The following is a 20,547-nucleotide window of genomic DNA, read 5'->3' as shown; positions in this document are numbered from 1 at the left end:
ATCCCCCAGTTCTAACATTGATGATGGACATCATAGAACCCCACCCACCAGCACATTCATCAATACGCCCCACAGTTTCAACAAAGCAGTCGCGAGTCGACTTGAACTTGAAGGTCATTTGCATTGCATGCCATGTAGTCCCCATAATCATCCACTGCGGTTTACTCCTGTTATACATGCGCAACTTTGACTTCACAATGACCCCTTCCACCTACACGATCCGTTCCATCCACTTGCAAGTTGATTGGGGCTTTTTACTTTGCGTCATTGGTTATGAGGTACGTGTACTAGTTTATCACTAAAATCGGAAGTAATTAAAGATTTCCTAGATATGGTTGAATTTGCTAAGTTTCTCGACGTACAATCTCATTTTCAAACAGCTGTTTGGTGGCGAATTTAGATTGACTGCGATATACGACATGTTGAATGCCATGTATGGACCTGGCGCCGCACTAGCTGCTCTTTGGGACCAACGAATGACTGCCACGGCCTGCTCAGAGGCGACTGTCTTTCTTTTCTATGTCATAGGCCTCACCTTTTTGCGTTCTCATGCTACTATGGTGCTAGTCCCTACATCTGCTGAAAGGGTCCATACCTTTGCAGTACCTGCGCTATCGACATGGCTAGATGCTACTGTGAACACCCAGAATTGGAATTGGTTAACAATACTATCTGTGGCATCGAAACTTGGGCAGTTATCTCCGACAGCCATAGGACTCGGTGACGGTTTCCTCTATGACATTATATCCCCTGATGCGACAGGAAACGCAACTGTGACTGCCACAGAAGTGAGCGTCACATGCTTCCTTGCACAAAATTTATCGTACGAGCAAAGTGTCGCAAACGAGCCTTTGATCTATACCAACGCAACAACCACCCTTGCTTTGGATGCAATTCCATGTGAGCCCATTATTGACCGAGTCGCAACTGACTCATCTCTATCAGGGAAAGACCAAGTATTGTATCTTCTTGACAGTCCATTGATTGGGGTGAGCAAGTCGAACACGTTTTTGAGGTATGTACTAAAGATTTCAGGGCTGGCTCAATTTCCTGTTGACGACTGGGACTGCTGAAAATCCCTCAATTGACGAAACAACAATGCAAGGAACCTGGTATTATGATAGCGACCGTACGTACACCTTTCGGATAGCTAGTCCATGGCTAACCTTGTTGCAAAGTTGCTGGAAATAGTACTCGGAGCTCTATCGACTTGCACTTTGCAATCTGCAACGTATCACTACTTCGCCGAAATGCTACCGTGGATGCGCAGACAAACACTTTACTGGTCGTCCCAGAAATGCCTGCATCCCCTCCGCAATGGACAACCATACCAGCACTCGCATCTTTGCCTCCCGAGCAAATCGTCGATGGCGGCGTGGTATGTTTCCTGCATGCACGTGCATATCAGAATTAATGATAATGATGTCCACTCAGATTACAATGCCATTTAAGACGCAAATTTCTTACACGGGCATAAGAACCTGCTTTGACAAGATCGACCATTACCCATGCAACAGGAACACGTCAGTAGGAGAACTGTGCGCACATCCTCCCATTTATAAGCATCTAAATTACTCACTTCATTCTCGACAGGCTACTCATGCAGTTGATAGGCATGCCCTTCAGTAGTATCATCCCCGATGTTCCCATCAATATCACGCAAGATACGGCCCCGAGTGGAAACGAGCATTTCAATACAACACCGTCATTCATGATATCAAAACATCAGATGGAGACGGCATTATCAAGATTGTATGCAAAAGTCGTCTGGATAGGTCAGCATTTTCCTTTGCATATCTCAAGACAAGTATAGTGTTAATATTATTTAACAGCCGGGGAGTTGGGTGATTCTGGCGGGGGGTTTCAACGGACCGAAGCTGAAGCGGAAGTAACACAGTTTGTATTGGGGAACCGTCTGGAAGTACGTTGCTCGCGTTCTCCTGCACTGCTGCTACTATGGAGACGCTGATAAAAAAAATCTTTACATCAGTTTGATTATACTTCGGTATGTGACTCTATATTTCACTTGCAATCTCAGAACTAAGGACGAAATCTAGAACCTTCTCGCCTTGCTCGCTTCCTGCTATCTTCTTGCACTCGTTATTCGTATTTCTGCAAGAAGGACAGGAACAAGTGTACAGACGTCTAACCTGGCATTCATGTGGTTGGCAAAACATTCACAGGATCTTACAACCCAATTCGCCAGAATTTTATATCCTGATAATCAGGTGCTCCGCAGGGCCGGAATGTTTCGAGTTGGAGTTCAAGATAGTAGTCGGGTTTTTGCAATTGATGACCTCCCAGATATAGCAGGTTCGGACTGCACATCTGCGACTAAACCAGGTGTATTTCAACGAATCTGGCATGGAATTTGCGCTTGTGCGGGCACTCCTTGGCACCGAATGAAGTCGCTGAGATTGTTCTCCTTCAAGTACAGAGTGTTGGGGAGCCACAAAGGTGCCACTTCGGAATTGGTGCCTCTTGTATACTAAGCCGTTCATTATTTCAGAGACGAAGACACACCGCCCCAATCAATTCATGCAACACTGGCTTTGCATGATCTTACATGCCCTCTTTGTTATCCTAAATGCTCTCCTCCTTTTTGCAACCAACCACTACAATAAAGAAGACATTGTGTTCTCAGTCACGTCTCATATTGAGACGTGGGAGTTTGGCATTCGCGAGTGTATACAGGCATACTATACTGTAAGACTCAGCAGGTTGGCCGAAATGTAGACTGATGACGCTCTGTAGTTGTCGGTCGCCGCCCTAGTTTACTTGGCTCAAACTGTCACCCTTCCCCATGATCTAGCACGCTTCCAGTCTCTTTCTTCATTGCATGACGTCAGGAGTTCCTGGCGTAGCTGGAGTTCGGCTTGCCTTTGCCTTTTATCCCAGGGTTCATATCCTGGTTTCAGGTCTCCCATGAGGATCTTTTGCGTGTTTTGCTACCTCTTTTCCCTCTCAAGCATTTCTTTCCTGCGACCATACATCGTTTCGCCTCAAACTTACACCATCACCGTCGCCGGGTCATCATCTACGCAACTCGCATGGCCAGATCTAACGACAAATATCAGCGCTCTGGATTGGAATGTGATAACTTCGGCTGCCTTGTCTTCAAATCAGACCAAGGGGGTGGTGACCACGGGGCTATCAGGCGGCTTATTGTACGACGAATTATCTCCAAATCCTGGATTTGGAACTGCAGTTGTGAATGCAACGCTCATAGATGCCAACTGCTCCTTGTTGCCGAGTTCGTTTTGGTCCAATGCTGATGGCTCCCCTCAACTTGAAGACTTCATCAGCGTGATTCCTTGTATGTTTGTTAATTATTTGATGTCCACAGCTACTAATCACCGGTATGCAGGGTCAGATCAAGTGTTGCACATTGTGTCTGTTGAGGTAGATGAACTGCGAACACCACTATGGCATAGGTCATTGTTAACAGACCTCGCAGGATTATCTTACTTTTCTTGTTACGACGGCAATGGCTGAAAGTGGAGTGGTGCTAGAGAACGCTTCAATGTCTATGCCATGGGCAACGTATGACAGCAATGGTGAGCATGATTCCCCTGGGACATAGTGACGTTGAATATCTTGTTATAATTTTTACTAGGGCATGAAGTGTCTAGTACACAAGTGGTAGGATACATGGTTGCGTGTCACATGTCTCTTGAGAAGCATGTGGCTACCGTCGACGTTCAATCCAATTTACTTCTTGATACTACATATAATTCGGCATCCTCTGACAATCGATGGACAATCTTCCCAGGGAATTCTCCCTCCACAAATCAAGCCTTGAATTGGGTGTGTGGAATTAGTTTTCATGCCCTGCCGTCTTAAGTGTAGTGACCCAACTTACAGACCGAAGCACCTTTCTTCGCAAAGCCGTTTGAAGGAACACCGGTGGAAGCGATATACTGGAACAACAGCATTTTATCTGGGCCATGTGTAGGCGGCAGTAATGGTAGTATGTGCGGATATATGCCCGAAAGGTCAGTTCAATATCCATGAATATTGCAACGAGAATGAGACTTACGATCTGTGACATTGCCTAGACTACTTATGGGTTTTCTGAATATGACCCAGGAGCAGATAATTCCTACAATGTTTAACAACAGCACGCCCACCTTCACTTTGTCTCCAATCGAGCTGGAACGGGCTTTATCCCAGTACTTTGGGATGATGATCTGGACAGGTCGCTTCCTTACCTTTTCCGACCCAGGAAAGCTGATCACGATTTTTCTCTAGCTGCACAGCTTGGCGGGCGTGAAGGGGGGTTTGACAGGGCAACCGGACAGGTTGAAATCAACCAAAATGTAAATACGATAAGGGTCCACGTGAGTTCACCCTCCATCTTGAACGTGTGCGGCTTTACAGCCCTTATTTCAGTTTTCTCAAATTCCATTGTTGGCGGCGCTTGTGGCCTCATCCGTCGCTTTGGTTTCGATCCTCGCGTTGGCTGGACTTACTCCCAGTCACGAGGGTTTTGTCGGGGGCTTCGGAGTTCTACATATCATTTGGCTCACGACTCGCCTACCGAGAACTGCCGAAGTATTGGGCTCCACTCCACATGACAAATATCTGGATCGACGTGACCTTCGTTATATTGGAAAGTGCATTAAAGTTCAACTGGCAGACGATGCCATAGAGGATATCGACGAAGACGAACTCGAAAGGTCTGGAATGCTAATGAGGAATGAACCTAGGTGAGACATCGTACTGCTTAGACTCAGATCCGCTCATCCAATACGGTGTAGTGGGAGTAATCAACTTCGTGACCTTGAGAAAGGGAATGAAGGGGATGACTCAGTGGCGCAGATACCAACAAAGGTCGAAACTGCAGAGGATATAGACGACGATGGGATTAAAGATTGTGGTAGCGACCAAGTCTGTGACCTTGAGAGAGGAGGTGGATGCATTGACGAGTCAGTGCCGCTAATACCAGCGAGGGTTCAACCGGACGAAGCCACAGAAGATGTTGACGAACTTGAAGACAGGCTGAAGGAGTACTCAAAATGGGTAGATCGGATAGAGTACTAAGGACTCTATCATATATATTAGCTGACATCAAAGCCGAACCCTCTTCCATCAAGTTGTCGTCTGAAGGTACAAAGGCATCCGATGATTTCCCTGCTGGTACACCGGGCATGGTGTTCGTGTTGACAGTTAATTCGAGCCCCCCATACAGCTATTCCCTGTGACGCGCCTGGACGTGAATTACGTGATCTGAACTTCCTACCTCCACCCGACACTCCACATCCAAAGCAACGGCCATCATTTCCATCCCGCCTGCGAGAAGCCTCCAAAATGGTTATTACAGATGTCTTTATCATTCTGCCAAATCACGCCCCAATTGCAAATCGCAGCGATCATGATAGAGCAGATGGCTTTCTAAGCAGGCCGAGGTACGAGGCCAGCGTAGAATTAAGTCTATGTGCAAATTTAGGCGAGGTGGCGCAGACTTGTTGCTTCTGCCCACCTCAGCCAAAGTTTATCGTCTTAAGTTCTAGACACCAGTCCAGTCTTTTGCACCCACCCGCCACTCCCCGATCATTGGACGAACAAATGCTAGTTTAAAAAGTGGAAATATCACCAAAACAGCTAAAGATCAAAACATACCATTTGTCCGACGCATAATATTGGTGACCGCTTCCTGAGTGTCGCTATCACAGAAAGGTTTGCAAGTTGATCGGACCCACCCGCTCTCACAGCTCACCTCAACGCACAGGTTCGGACCCTTGTTTCGGACCGGGAAAGCCTTTCGCCCAAATTACTCAACGAACTCTGTCAGTCCAAAACAGTGTTACATGTCAATATCGGTTGTACTCGAATTCTCTCACCCTAACCTTACCCTCTTGTGGTGCCAATCTGCCGTTGACGCGCATAGAGTACAACTATAAGTAAGGTTAGCGGTCTACATTTTGACGGGCAACCAAGTACGCCATATCACAACTTCATGATTATTGGTACCCTGCATTTGATCCTTGATTGGGACAAGGATCCAACGCAAGGTACCCATTGACGAGTTGAATTCAAGTTCGAGCAGCCGCCCCCGCGGCTACTAGTATGGAGCTAGTACGAAACTCCGGATAGCATGTTGCACAGTTTTACTTGACTAACTCTCTATGCATTCGCTTGGATCTGGCCGTGCGACTTCGGCGACGAGTGTGACTGGCTAGTAATATATACACATGCACCTTTCTTCCGAGTCATTTGGAGGCAAGGTTTAATAAGTTGTGAGTTGACACTGTTATTAACGCCTCGTTTGAAGCGGTGGCATATCAAAAGTATTACCGGTTTACCACCGAATTCGAGCCGGGCGGATAGAAGGAACATCATGGTACCATCATGGTGTGACATCTCAACGAAAGGATTCTATATGGTTCAATTGGTAAAGGGTAGTCACGGAAGTACAAATATTACGTCCAAATCATGCGTATTGAGCCTTGATAACATCAGCCAACTTCTCCGCTGTCGCGAGAACTGCACCGGTCTGGATCTTTATCAGTTTTCACGTAAAAACAGTCAGAGCTTTCATCACTCACCGGGTGTCCTGAAGGCAACTTGGGGAAGATACTTGCATCACACACCCGAAGACCCTGAGTGCCATGGACACGTAAGTTCGAGTCCACGACGCCACCCGGACCCATCGCACACGTCCCTACCGGATGATATAGCGTCTCCACGCGATCCCGGATAACATCAACAAGCTCTGCATCACTGAGACGAGAGAAGTGATGATCAAGTCCAGGGTGCGTGCTGTGCACATCGGTGACGGAGGTGGACATGGGTTCTGTGTGTGCGATTTTGAAGGCAGTACGGACGCCACGAACAAGTACATCAACATCATGCTTGGTTTCAAGATAGCTAATCCGCAATGAGTATATAGTAGGGTGGGATTGTAAACAGGTATCCAACCTAGGGTCTATGAGTGGGTTATCCCAAGGATTGGCAGACTTGAGAAAGAGTGATCCTTTGCTTGTGGGACTGGCAGTACAATGATACCTCGGATCAGTTTGAAATACAGGGCCTTGATTGCTCACCGTAATAAGACAGTAAGTATTTGATATACCTCTAATTCTTTCCCCAGAAGTCCGTTGTGTGTGCGTGCTGCAGTAGTACACATGATGAGCTCGATATCAGGCGCATCTGTGCCTGAGTTGGCGTCCTCGATGTCATGCTTGTACTCCGCGGGCGGGAAAAGCACGGGATCGTCTGATCGGAAAAATGCTACAGCCTCGCCGATCTATATCATTATTCAACAAGTATATGAGTGCAAGGAACGCATGACCAACATTTGAAGCGATTGGGCCAGTGCCCCACAATTGATATCGCAGGAGGTCTCGCATGAACAAGCACCTCGTGCGCATGTTGTAAGGCATAAGATGGTTGAATCCCTTTCCTGTCTTTCCCTCAAGTCGAAGAGGGACTGCTGGGTGGTCTAGGAGATTAGCACCGACTCCGGGAGCGTCAAGCACGACAGGTATGTTGTAACGTGAAAGCTGGACAGCTGAACCGATGCCAGAAAGCATCAAGATGTGGGGAGAGTGTATGGCGCCGCCGCTAAACCGAGGTAAGCAATTGCTTAAGACATATCACAGTTGCGTACGAGACAATGACTTCCTTGGTCGCCCGTGCATGGAACTTGGGTCCAACTATGTCCATATCAGATTTGCTGGCAAACTCAACACCTATTGCACGTGGGATACTACTGGAAGTGTCAAAGAGAACCTTGGTGACACGGGCGTAGGTGACGACTGTCAAATTTGGACGAGAAAGGATGTCATCAGTGAGGTATGCAGATTCAGCAGTCACACGAGTGCTCTTGCTATCGATGTATGTCACTATGTATTGGTCATTCGGAAATTGTTGATATTCATAGTTACCAGTGAACTCACTGATCTGTGCAAAGTAACGACTGGTGTTAGTGAGCCATAAAACGTTGAGTCAGCGGAACAGGAAGACGCACCTTATTTGTCCCCTGCGTCCCTTTGGTCGTGCAGAAGTCGGGCGAGAAAGGGATGCCGACGTTCATGCTTGCCCGAACAAAGCCTGCACAGCCAGGCCAGATGTGCGCGTTGTATCCAATCTCAACTGGTCCATTGGCACCGCGAAGGAGGGGATCAACGTGTGAAAAGCGCGGGTCTGGGTTGTATTTCTCGAATTTGCGAAAATATCTGAAGCAACAGAGATCAACGGAAGGGAGTGACCACGGGGGATGAACTACGTGCTTGCTGAAGTTAGTCCACGACCAAGACTTATCACCAGCAATTTCCGCCCACTCATCAAAATCAGATGGTGCACCGTATTGCGCCCTGGGATAGTAGGGGTCAGACGATGGTCAAACTAAGGGAATGCATTGCAGCTTACATCATAGCATTCATAGCAGAGCCTAAGTAATATCAGATGGCTCTTTGATGGTGGAACGTCCACTTACATCCTCCGAGGAGTTTGGCTGATAAAGGGGAATCAGCGCGATAACTTCAAGGTGTGAGTTGACTGGGATGACCTACCGCGAGGCCAATATTTTTTCTTGTTGCCTGCGTGCTGCTGGGGCTCTGTATAAAGATTATAATCCCGCTGGGTGTGGAATAGTTGCAAGAACCCAGAAGGAATCCTGCTTTCCACGACACCCTTGGAGCTATGGAAAGGCTCAGCATCTTCGAAGCCACCAAAACCATCCCAGACACTGACCTTCCACCAGCCTCAATAAGTAGAACCCGCGTATTCGGGTTTTCAGAGAGGCGTGATGCCAGAACACATCCTGCCGTGCCTGGACAAGATCAGGTCCATGAGGTACTCTAGCTGCGGAACATACCTCCTCCAACAATGATGAAGTCCCATTCATCAAACTCTAGTCCGCTATTGTCGAGTTCTCTCGCTACTTTCGCGTAGTCCGTTATGAGCTTGGGTTGTTTCACATTGAGCTGCTTCAGGATGATGGTTAAGGCTACGGCACTAGCTGCTGCACCAAGAAAAAGCCTTGATTTGGTACCAGTATGAGCCTGAAGGACATTCAGAAGGTTGGGCAGGCTCGCGAACGCATCGTTGTGAATCATGGCTATATGGGAGATGAGAGATGTACGGGGAGGGTGGGGACTAGAGATATTTAAAGACCCACTACTATATGCAGACAGAGTTTTGCTGTCACGAAAGTACTTGTGAATCCGTCTTTCCTGACATCCGGTGTGCGAAACCAATGCCGTTATGAGAACGACTCGGAGGTGGGTGATTGTGTCCAGGACAAGATTAAGTAGAAATTAAATGTGACATTGAGTGAGGGCCGCATGAATCTTAGGGTGCTCGCCTTGCTGCTCATCCAGACGACAGCCTTGCGGCACCACCGCTCTTCGGAAAGTAGTAAAGCGGTCACGTGGCAGAAAGTAAAGCGACCACCTCCTCGGAGCTGAATACGTGTCAATAGTTCGACTGGAGTTGCAGCGTTACATGGTAAAAGATATGCTATCCCGGATGCATGGCCCGGGACCATCGGGGATGACTTTATCAACATCGTACTCGTCAAAGGAACAACTGTCTTCTTTTGATTGGTCTATCTACTGGTAGGGGAGACTCCTCAGCTCCTGAAACTAGCGAGAGATTCTGCACCAACTTGCGCCCAGATCTTAAGTGCACTGAGCTAAGCGTTCTGGCAGGATTTTGGATACGTATGGCACTGCGGCCGTGGGACTACCAGCCGATCAATGGAACAAAGAGGACTGTCGGGAAAAGCTTCTGGAATCTGCAGGCTTCCTGTTGGATAGGCTGAACTTTGGACCGGGAAGGTTTCGATGTGACAATATGTCATTATGTTATGTGTGACAACGTGTGACCAATGTAGAAAGTGCGGCGAGAGGACGTAAGTACTACCAGGCTGACCTCCAAGTTGCCAACGTCTGGTTCAAGCTCTCACTGCTACTATAGGGCGTGGAATGTCATGCCAACCCATCAAATGCTACGCACAAATGTGAGGCATTGGAGGAGCTACATGCGCAAAAAGCCTATAGAGTAGGTACCCGGGCCAGTAATATCGATTAAAGGCTTGCTATCACCCAGGGTGACTAAGTCAGTCCTCTGATGTCATCATGATGCCATCTTACAGGTAGTTTATATATGTCCAAGATAACTACCACTTCCCAGTTCAAAGCTCAACTCACTGATCATGCCAGAATCCAACAAGACGCGCATTTTCGTAACAGGTGCTACTGGTATGTTCTCCTTGACCGTAATAGAACTCAACGTTGACTGTCAATTCGAGGTTACATTGGTGGATCTGTTTTATCTGCACTGTTGTCCCACCCTAGGGCCGAATCGTTTCAGATAACCGTTCTCACTCGCTCCGCCGAAAAGGTCGAGCTATTCAATAGCGTCGGTGTCGTAGCTGTCGTCGGCTCCAACCAAGATCTTGAAAAGCTGACAGAGCATGCTAGGGACTCTGATGTAGTCTTTGCCTGTGTCCGTCACTAACGAGTCTAAGCTCCCGAGTTGAGATATAGCTAATTACCTCTATACAGGCTGACGCCGATGACCTTCAAGCAGTCAAAGCAATCCTCTTGGGATTGAAAAAGAGATACGGTGAAACAAACAAGGTCCCTATTCTCATCCATACTGTACGTATTTTCTTGTTCGCTTCACCTTCAAGATATCCTAAACTTTGTCAGTCTGGAACCGGAATCCTTATCGACGATGCCGCAGGAAATTATGCTACCGACAAAATCTATTCCGACCTTGACATCCCAATGATCGAGTCACTACCCAAGACACAACCTCATCGTGAAGTTGACATCGAAATTGTCGCTGCTGGTGAAACAGGTAATGTCGATTCTTACCCTGTTGCTTATGTTTCATAACAAACGCTCGGTACAGGTTACGTGCGGACATATATTATTTTGCCTTCGACGATTTATGGCATCGCGGATACATCATTGGTCAAACTCGGCATTCAGAACCCGTACTCTATACAAATCCCTGGTCTTATTAAAGCCAGCATTAAGAGAAAACAGGGTGGAGTCGTCGGGAAAGGGTTGAATCTATGGCCCAACATTCACATCAATGACATAGCTACTTTATACATCACCGTTTTCGACGCTGCCATGAAGGGCCCAGGTGGAGCAGGTCACGGTCGCGAGGGCTTCTATTTCGGCGCAAATGGAGAACATCGTGTGGGTAGGATCTCTGAGATTATCGCTGAGTTGTTATATGAGATGAAGGTGGGCAAGAGTCCCGAACCTACCGTTTTCACGGAGGAAGAGTTGCAGAAGTATTTTGGGGTAGGTCTTTGATCTGGCTTGTTGTCTACGGAGTACTAACGAACCAAACATTGATAGGGCCCATATCTTGGATCGAACTCCCGTGTGCGGGCGGAACGAGCTAAATTGATCGGTTGGAACCCAGTGCACGCTATCGACAGCCTTTGGGCGAGTCTCAAGCCAGAGACCGAGGCGGTGGCGCAGATACAAAACATCTAAATTGCGAATCACAGAAATTCAAGATTTGTACTATGGGCGCAATTCTTATCAACACTAGTTACTATCCCAAAGCGCTCACACTTTGTATGATATGTATTCAGAAATCACGCAAACCACCAGATTATCTAACTCGAATCGCGAAAATAAGAGACGAGTGCTAAGCACATTCAACTAAGTACTGAATCCCACATTTGCTTTGCGACAGCGCAGGTTGGCCATCACATGGGCCGTGGGGCGCCCTATGTCCACAATTATTATTATTACCGGAGACAACACGCGAAATCGCTCAACAGATCTCTCAGACTCTCAATGTTAATCCATGATATGTATGATGATTTAGATATATAATACAACTGCAACTAAATAGGTGAGGCTGCAGAAACCATGCAACATAACGGCGAATTGCCTGCTGGTTATATACTTATCACGTTCAAGCGGTAGCGTTGTTGAAAATGAGCAAGTTCACTGTCTTCGGGGGCAGATCACTAAGCATGTTCGACGATGCGAGCTTGCGAAGAGCTCTCTTGAGCTCCAAAGGGGAGAGTACAGCTGGACCGTCAGGGATGGGCGCATTGACGAACAGCTGCGGTGACGGCATGAAGTCGGTTATCCAGCGTGGGAGGGCAGCATGACAGAGAGAGTAGAATGAGGAATAAGGGTGCTCGAGGTTGAGTGCTGAAGGAAGGAACGTCGAGCTCAACGTAGGATCGAAGGTGGCAGAGGGGTAAATTGACAAAAGGTATGCAAGCACGCCAGCGGTATGGGGAGACGCCATTGAAGTACCAGAGAGGGTAGCGATAGCATCTTTGCTACCAATGTACGTGGACAGGATGTTAAGACCTGTGAAAGCAGTGCTTATAAGCAGCTGATCTCTGAACAAATGGAAACACGTACCGGGAGCGAAGATATCTACACACTCGCCGTGGTTGGAGAAGTATGCACGCTCATCGCCAAGCGTGGAGGCACCGACTGTGACGGCATTCTCGGCTGCTGCGGGTGAGTACTTGCAGGCGTCCTTGTTGTCGTTACCTGATACTGTGGTCAGACAACGATCTTTACTATCTGGCGCGACATACCGGCAGCAACGGCAAAATGAAGGCCAGCGTCAACAGCGCGGTTGACCGCAAGATCAAGAGCGGGAGACTTTCCGCCACCAAGACTCATGTTTGCAACCGATCCTTTGTGCTTGGTCTTCCCAGTGGCGGCAAATTCAGCGCGAGCAGCTGCCAACTTCTTAACAGCTGACTGAGCTGCCCATGCAACTCCCGCAACAACATCAGACATGGTACCACTACCGTTGGAACCCAGCACCTTGACAGCGATGACGTTTGCCTTCTTGGCGACACCATACTTACGGGAAGCAATAGTACCAGCACAGTGCGTACCATGGCCATTGCCGTCCTCATCAACGTCATTGGTCGGAATAGTCTTGCCCCAAGAAGCGCGACCCTCGAATTCGGAGTGGGCGACATTGATACCAGTATCAACGACATAGACGTCAACACCGTCACCACCGTCCGAGTCATAGAGATACTTCGTGAAAGTGCTGAAGCCTAGTTTGTTACGGTGGCTGACACGGGCAAGACCCTTGCGTGTGGAATCAACTCCACTGAAAGCCACGGTACTCGGTGAAAGAACTTACCCAAGGCGAGCCCTTCTGAGTACTGATATCCATGGTATGGACGATTTGGTCCTTCTCTACGAAGTTGACCTCAGGCATCCGCCGTACCTGCTCAATGACGTTCTCAGTGAACTCTCCAGCATAACCTTTAATGTCTCCGTCGTAAAAGTGACGGACGCCCTCTGCAGACTCGTCACCGAGGAACGAGTCAGAGGCGTGAGCCATCTGGAGGAAGTTGAAGTGGTTCTGCATGACCGCCTGAGGAAGGTCATCGCGAAGAACGACAATGTACGAGTTGTTGACGGTTCCATATGGATGCTCAGAAGCCATTAATGGCGCAACCTTGAGTTGCGGCCCATTAGGAATATTGTAAGGATTGGTAGAAAGTGGGGTTGCAAGGACCGCTGGGGCCAACGCCGCCGCCAGTAATGACCAAGTTGCGAGATGATAAGACATGGCGGGCGGAATGAAAACAGTGTAGGATGACGACCAACTACTTAAACAGCTTGCGTGGCCCTATTTGGCAATGTTTGCATTGTGGCATAGCAGCGTGTCAGTTCTGGCTCTTTTTGGGGGCTCTTCCAAGTCCGCGCAGGGACAGACTTAGCAACTGATAACCAGTCGGTCTTATCTACTTCAAATTCCAAAGCTTCTGTGAAAGGCCAACTGAGTTCTTTGCGTGCACGGACACGTATATCTATCGATCTACATTTCGTCAGTGATGCCTCATTGAAGTGAGTCCCCTTCCTATCAATTCGGTTCGGTCTCAAGTTCTGCCAGTCTAGACTCTGATCAACTGTCTCACACAGCTTTCCAGAGAGTTTTCGGACGTCCCGCTCCGTTATCCTCTTTGACGCATGTGCAGAGCTGATAAAGTTCCACGCGCGCCAGACTCCTGTGTGAGTGCGCAATGGCTCGGAGTCCGTGGCTTCACTCTTCAGCCTACCTCAGGGAGCGTCTTCAGAAACAGTATCAGTCTGGTACGTGTCGAGTTGAGAGACCAAGTTATATATTTTCAGCATGTTCCTAAATCCTGCTTAAAATGAAGCCTTGATCCATTGAAATTGCACTCCTCAGATCAGATTCAAAAGGAAAGCGGATTCGTGAAGAACGCTTCCATCACAGGGAAACGTTCAGATCAAGGCTCATAAGTCAGAGACGGAGTCATCGATAATCCCTGGAGTGGTTTACGTATTGTACCGCCATTCGCTCTTGCACGAAAGTATAATCAGCAACCCATCTCGCAGTTTAACTCTTTGTTAACAGCTACTTCATCCTTGCCAGGCTTGGTTCATGGAGGCGTTGAAGGGATAGGTAAGTTCATATTTCATAGCTTCTTGCATCCAGGCCGATTGGACAGGACCTGGATTTCGTAAACCTCATCGATGCGAGTCCCCTTTCCTATCAAATCACATGGACGTGCTAAGGTTAAGTACTAGAAATGCTAATAATGCAAAATCCCTAAATACCTTTGAATGAAGGTGCTCCCTGTTATAGGTATTCAGGTCTGTGGCACATTTTTTATCAAGGCAAGCGTCCCGAAAATATCTCTTTATTCAACCCCCGCCCAAATTGAATACTTGTTCCAGAGTTGGTAGTGGGTTGACATGTCATTCACTTGTGCATCGTTGAAGGTAATCAACCCTAGCTCTTTTAGAACTTAACTAGGGGTCGAGGCGTTTTCGGTGCGACTCAAATGACAAACACCCGGCGTTAGGTATTCGGGAAGCTACATTGGTTTCGCTTTGTATATCTTGTTCGCACGTCTCTCTAGACATGAAGCGCTAGTTCAACAAATCAACCCGTATCAAACAGTCTAGGTATCCACATACTTTCCACCCTCTGGGCGCCGTCGTCTAAGGTATTGCTACGATTTCCCTCGGGATCCTCTTCTGCATACCCCGTCGTCAAAGGCCAAACGAGTTCGACGGAAACTTTGGCCCCAATCACTCCATCTAACGACTTGCTACTTCACTTTGACTTCAGGAACGAAGTCAGTCCGTTATCGTCTCGATCATGACGGGACCACCGACATGGAGTATCCGCACACCCCAGCTGGTTGTGCGAGTATCGGCTGCGCCACATCCCGTCTTCGACGCATCCCTTTGAAAACGTCACATTCACTACTTCAATTCTGGTCAAGTACAACGCGTTCATAAGTAAGTTGTACGAGTGTCGTGTTCTGCCTCACCTGTCATCAAGGCACCATCACTGATAACCGAGTAATTGGACAGGCGTACCTTGTCAGGCGTGAAAGCAGGGGTACTCAATGCTCAATATTCGCATAAGGCGGGCCTATGCATCACGGTCAGTGAGGCGCGACTCTAAGATAAACAGATCCAAATCTGCAAATCGGTAATATGGTTGGCGACAGAGTTAAACACTGGCCTAAGAATCGCTGATAACATGTTAGTCGCATCAATGGATTTTACGTTGTCATTATTAAACCTCAGCAGCTCTGAGGACCTTCATTGAGACCTTCGTAAGCTGGCTATGGGGTTTGAATATCTTCTACACCATCCTCATCTTGGCTCTCCGAAGCCAGTTTTTCTCTATACAGTGTAAGTTGACTTTTTCGTATTGATTTTGCTTGCTTAATTCGCTCTTAGATTCTTCCATTATTTTCACTGGCATTGTTGCTCAGTTGACCGCCCTGCCCTTCAGCAAAGGGGTGGAACGAGTCTTCCCCACTACGCGCTTCAATATCATGGGATACACTTGATCATTCAACCCGCCGGGCCCATTCAATATCAAGAAACACGTACTTCTGCTATGGCGCACATTGTGGTCAGCGGTTCCTATGCCACGCGACCCGGGAGGTCTTATACAACTAGACCCTCAGTACCTTTCTATCAGTTCTGCCTTCTTTCAACGCAGCTCACCGGTTTCTCTGAGTGAAGGCCCTTTTTCGCCAAAAATTTGCGAGTTGCGCGTTCAATTGTTCTAGAGCGTGAATATTCAAGAACCCAAGTAATCCAATGTAGGTGGTGGAAGATGAAGGGGCATTAATGGTGTGAGTCAGTGAAGTACTGTATACGCGATGAACAGTTGAAGAGAATGATATCGATAGGGTACCTATATACATGAGTCAAGGTATAAAGAACAACTGCTCAGAGATCTTGATTCTCTGGTCATCGACAAGTACATACAGCTACAATATTTCTAGGGTTTCAACATTCATCATGTTGTGAATAGAAGCCACAGCTCTGACTTGTGCAATGATAGCGCAATCTGACGCAATCCTCTTGTATTCTCCGCTGTGCTGTTGCGCGAGCAAAAATGCGCTGAACGGCTGTCCAAGGCGAACAATCAATCGTAATGCTCGTGAGAGAGATTCCGAATCAACCGGCTCCTGTTCTACAGAAAATCTGAGCATGGACCGATTTTCATCCTCGCTCTGCGTATTGTCTCCAAAGTCGTGGAGTTCTGCAAAGTCAGGTAGCCCGAGCAGACACCGATTCCAGGGACGGACAAGCAAGAATGTCTGGAGAGTTGGCCTTACAAACTGAATCAGCGTCTCTTTAGTGGTGATCTCCAGGTCGTGAAGTCCGTCTGCCTTGACTCCATACGTGAAATGAGCAGGCTCCTGGGCTGGATCATGCCCCCGTTTAACCTGTGCAGTGACCCGGAATGCGATGCAACACAGGTGCAGTCTGCAGTTCGCGAAACGAGGGGCGCTCATCCTGTCAAGCTGGGTATATAGTTTCAAAGCCAAATCCACTGCCACAGTATTTCGCAGCGACGAAACAGCTGCCTGAATCTCATCTTCATGCAATGATGGCAGGGTACATGGTGGAGCTGCGTATAAGGCAATATTGGCAGGAAGACAGCTATTGAACTCGGATGATTCTCCGACCCAATCGAGGGGAGTAATATCGCCTGATCGAGCTACGATCTCCTGCAGGAGCCGCCCGAGAGCGTTTTGCTTGTTCTCACCATAAAGGATAGGTAGTTGAATGCGGAATATGCCAAACAGTGAATAGGCGATGTCTTCCGGTACGGTGGTAACACGTTTAGATGCCCATCGGAGTTTCTCTCGAGCATCTTTCATCCCCGGTTGGAAAGCGACGAGGGCCCGTGCATCTATGCGCGTCGCATTCTCTAACTCGCGCATGATCTCCACAGACTCCTTGTGGTTAGGGGAATGGTCGTTGAGATATGGAGTCCAATCCTGTTGATAAAAGAGGATGACTTTAGGAGCCAGGAATTCCGGAACGGTCCATCCTCGAGTATTCCAAGCGCTCCTTGCCAGTGCACCAGACTTGGATGAATGCGGAACATCCGACAGGTAGACAATTGTGAGCGCTGCATGGTGATACCAGGCAAACATGGAGTTGAGTGATTTTTGGACCTCGACATTGTTGTGCTGATCGATGCAACATGAATCAACCCACGCCCAACGTAACCCAGCCTTTCGAGCGATTTCACAGAATGATTGCAACTTCACGAGACCGCCAGCTGCCTTCAACTGGTAGATGACTTTGTCCTTGATGTCATGCAGCAGTGGCTCCTTCCCTTCCCATCTATGTGATAACATAGCACAACGGAAGTACGTTGCCACCACTTCTGTAATGCGCTCCATTCGGTGGTCTGCATGCTTCATAGTCAATGACAACAGAAGCTCGTTGTACTCTGTGCTTGTTTTGAAGGCGTGTAATTGCTCCTCTTGGTCACATAGGAGCCCGGTGGCGGTGTTGAGTAGACGGAGCGGCCGCGGGGAAACATCAAGTTGAACGTCAACGGACTTTCGAATGTCACGTTCTACTTCGGAGGGACTGACGTAATGCTCACGCAGCTCTGAGGAAAGACTTGAGCATCTGGACACGTGTATTATTTATTATTTAGAGCTTACTTCGTATCTGCATGTCTTGAGCACTGTCTAATTTGGCGAGCATCACTTCGAAAGCCATGATAGCTTGATCATAACGTTGCGCGCCATGAAGCGCTATGTACTTCAACTGGTAACCGATATGAGATGAGGGGTTGAGTTCAACGACCTATGTATTGCCAGATTGAACATTGGTTACAAAACAGTAGATGTCATCGCACCTTTTGTGCGTCGAGGAGCGCATCCTCCCATAACATTTTTTCCGACCTCGCCTTACTGCGGTTTGCAAAGACGGTGTCATTTGCAAAATTCAGGTCGACCACCACAGAGTATAGGTCAATAGCTCTGTCGTAATTGCTCGCAGTGAATGCGGCATCTCCTTTTGGAAGATAGAGCGCGCTGCAATCTTGCCTGAAAGCTGAGTGAAAAGCGGGTGAGAATCATAGATTGCGTGACAATGTAAACTCAAGACTTGCCATTGGACCAATCAACGCAGCGGGCCTTTGTGGTTTCGTCAATTTTATCCATCATTTCTCGGTACAACCCCAGGGCTTCTTCAAGTCTACCTCCCTGATAAAGTGCATCGCAAAGTTTCTGGTGTGCATTTTGCCACAAGAACTTCAGGTCCCAACCGAACAGCTACAAAAAGTACGCGGTTGAGCACTGAAAGCACATTCAATTACATCACAACATACCACCACCAGGTTCTCGTAAATTATGTGTATATCCAAGTTGGATGAGAAAGTGCCGGAATTGACAGCGGCAGTAAGGTGGTCAGCAGCTTCGTCATAATGGGCGCCATTCAAGGCATTAATTCCAAGCTGAACATGTAGATAGGCCTGATGTGTGAAAACCAGTATAAATGCACGAAACCTGGGCTTGATTAAGACACTCACTTCTACGACATGACACGCGAGAATATCGACATTGGGAGAAACGGCAGCTAGCTTCCGGACGCGGAGAATTGCTTCCTCATGCTGATCTGCATTGAAAATAACGATGGCCTGAAAACTGTAATGAAGCACGGAGTATATAAGGAAAATTTTGACATGCCTTAATCAAGAGAAGAAAATGAATGGTTTTTGAATCTTCGTTCGTGAACATGAATGCGAGGTCAAGTTCTTTCCTCGCGTCCCCGAGTTTCCCTTTTCCGCATAGGGCGATGCCCATAGAGATATACCCAATCAAGGAGGGCTGGATAGTGACGGACTATGTCACGATGAAAGTTAGCTTGCTTTTCACAAGGCGCCGATGATGGGTCAGTATATCTCACCTTGATTGCGTCCTGGAGCGCGTGGTCCCAGTGATGCTTGCGTGCCAGTACGAATGAACGGTTGGCATAGGAAGTGCAGTTGTTGATATCGGTATCAATATCTTGTGTTAGAAGCTGTTCAGCGGTAGACAAGTCACCCGCGATGCATGCATCGCGGGCGGTCGCGTTGATGGCGAGGATCTGATCAGATACTTGAGCCTTGACACCGAAAAAATACACGAGATGAGATGACGAAGGAATATGAAATCACCGGGAACCTACAGACTCCGAGTGGGGTACTTCCCACTCTGAGATCATCTTATCATTACCTCCACCAAGGATGTGCTTGCCATCCGTGGAGAAGGTGACACATCGCACACAGTCTGAGTGCTGGAAGATGCCAATGACTCGTCGATCTGAGAGCCGCCAGAGACGGATATTGTTGTCTTCGGATGCGGACGCGACGAGTGTTCCACTAGAATTAACGGCGATGGCATGGACAGTATGGGTATGGCCCATCCAGGGATCACCGACCTGCATCCAGGTCGATGGATCCCACTCACGTATGGTGGGATCATTTTGATCGCCCCCCGAGAGAAGACGTGTGCCACCGGGCGTCCACGCGAGACAGAAGTTTCGTCTAGTGTGACCCTTGAACTTTGCGACGCGTTCCCTCGTACCACAATTGAAAATGTTGATGTCACCGTTTGTTGCAACGGCAAGAATTTCACCATCTGGTGAGTACCGAACGGAGCGGACGATGCCCATACAGTGTAATTGGTTTCCTTGTAACCACCGCCATGTTTTTGTGTTCCACAGCCTAGCCGTTCGATCTGATGAAGCAGTGGCCAGCACTGTTCCATTGGGAGAAAAGTCCAGCGTGAGGATCCGTTCAGGATGGGCTGCGCCAATAGCTTGGTGGAGAGGATTCCCAGTTTCCCCGTGCCAGGCGATGAGCTCTCCGTTCCAACCACCACTTGCTATGAATTGCCCATCTCGTGATACCGTTAATGCGCGCACCATCTCGTGATGCCCGACCATCTTGTTCAACATGACACCTGTCTCCAAGTCCCACAGACGAAGTGTCTTGTCCCACGAGCCAGTAATCATGCGTTGTCTATCTGGGAAAACTGCTACAGCATGTATTGTATCCGTATGATCTCTAAATGTTCGAAGGGGTGTGGTCACTGCCAGTGTGGTACTTGAAATGAGCTGCGACATTTTACTGGAGGTTGATGGTGATTGAATTGAACACGGCCGAAGTCACTGGGCTTGTCTGGAGGGATCAGTGATGTCTTACTGCTGCAGTGGTGCGTGTGGTAGGTGTTACATATCTCTATAGACGGCAGGCCTAGCAAAGTAGTTAGTGCAAGTAAAC

The 20,547-nt window shown here is 48.1% G+C and overlaps 5 protein-coding genes across 5 annotated transcripts; 3 read left to right on the top strand and 2 right to left on the bottom strand.

The window, feature by feature from the left end:
• Positions 1 to 94: 94 nt before the first annotated feature.
• On the top strand, positions 95 to 3,745 carry BJ212DRAFT_945454 (uncharacterized protein). The gene is made up of 14 exons (XM_041344415.1): positions 95 to 278; positions 330 to 900; positions 946 to 989; positions 1,036 to 1,129; positions 1,179 to 1,378; positions 1,435 to 1,538; positions 1,594 to 1,775; positions 1,833 to 1,921; positions 1,991 to 2,005; positions 2,058 to 2,457; positions 2,510 to 2,706; positions 2,755 to 3,316; positions 3,368 to 3,402; positions 3,458 to 3,745. The coding sequence occupies exons 1-14, from the start codon at positions 177 to 179 to the stop codon at positions 3,581 to 3,583; spliced, it is 2,721 nt and encodes a 906-aa protein (XP_041186772.1). The 5' UTR covers positions 95 to 176; the 3' UTR covers positions 3,584 to 3,745.
• BJ212DRAFT_945623 (uncharacterized protein) lies at positions 3,572 to 4,790 on the top strand. The gene is made up of 5 exons (XM_041344416.1): positions 3,572 to 3,807; positions 3,850 to 3,995; positions 4,059 to 4,198; positions 4,252 to 4,340; positions 4,393 to 4,790. Exons 2-5 carry the CDS (start codon positions 3,973 to 3,975, stop codon positions 4,711 to 4,713), a joined length of 573 nt encoding a protein of 190 aa, XP_041186771.1. The 5' UTR covers positions 3,572 to 3,807; positions 3,850 to 3,972; the 3' UTR covers positions 4,714 to 4,790.
• A 1,643-nt stretch (positions 4,791 to 6,433) lies between these two features.
• Positions 6,434 to 9,062, bottom strand: BJ212DRAFT_1486851 (uncharacterized protein; the record flags this gene model as incomplete). The annotated part of the gene is made up of 12 exons (XM_041341176.1): positions 6,434 to 6,496; positions 6,549 to 6,870; positions 6,922 to 6,990; positions 7,047 to 7,249; positions 7,299 to 7,566; positions 7,613 to 7,905; positions 7,973 to 8,318; positions 8,374 to 8,395; positions 8,441 to 8,458; positions 8,517 to 8,644; positions 8,698 to 8,776; positions 8,822 to 9,062. The coding sequence occupies 12 exons, from the start codon at positions 9,060 to 9,062 to the stop codon at positions 6,434 to 6,436; spliced, it is 2,052 nt and encodes a 683-aa protein (XP_041186770.1).
• A 788-nt stretch (positions 9,063 to 9,850) lies between these two features.
• On the top strand, positions 9,851 to 11,687 carry BJ212DRAFT_1394847 (uncharacterized protein). The gene is made up of 6 exons (XM_041337158.1): positions 9,851 to 10,208; positions 10,259 to 10,455; positions 10,515 to 10,610; positions 10,662 to 10,812; positions 10,867 to 11,270; positions 11,328 to 11,687. The coding sequence occupies exons 1-6, from the start codon at positions 10,163 to 10,165 to the stop codon at positions 11,466 to 11,468; spliced, it is 1,035 nt and encodes a 344-aa protein (XP_041186769.1). The 5' UTR covers positions 9,851 to 10,162; the 3' UTR covers positions 11,469 to 11,687.
• Positions 11,688 to 11,696: 9 nt separating this feature from the next.
• BJ212DRAFT_1394842 (peptidase S8/S53 domain-containing protein) lies at positions 11,697 to 13,550 on the bottom strand. The gene is made up of 4 exons (XM_041337157.1): positions 13,111 to 13,550; positions 12,545 to 13,055; positions 12,363 to 12,497; positions 11,697 to 12,308 (listed from the first exon to the last, which is right to left on the bottom strand). Exons 1-4 carry the CDS (start codon positions 13,543 to 13,545, stop codon positions 11,899 to 11,901), a joined length of 1,491 nt encoding a protein of 496 aa, XP_041186768.1. The 5' UTR covers positions 13,546 to 13,550; the 3' UTR covers positions 11,697 to 11,898.
• Between the last annotated feature and the right edge of the window lie 6,997 nt (positions 13,551 to 20,547).

Source organism: Suillus subaureus (assembly GCF_016647635.1).
Source record: "Suillus subaureus strain MN1 chromosome Unknown BJ212scaffold_62, whole genome shotgun sequence".
Taxonomy (NCBI): domain Eukaryota; kingdom Fungi; phylum Basidiomycota; class Agaricomycetes; order Boletales; family Suillaceae; genus Suillus; species Suillus subaureus.
The sequence above is the reverse complement of the archived record's forward strand: the minus strand, read 5'-3'. Positions and strand labels throughout refer to the sequence as shown.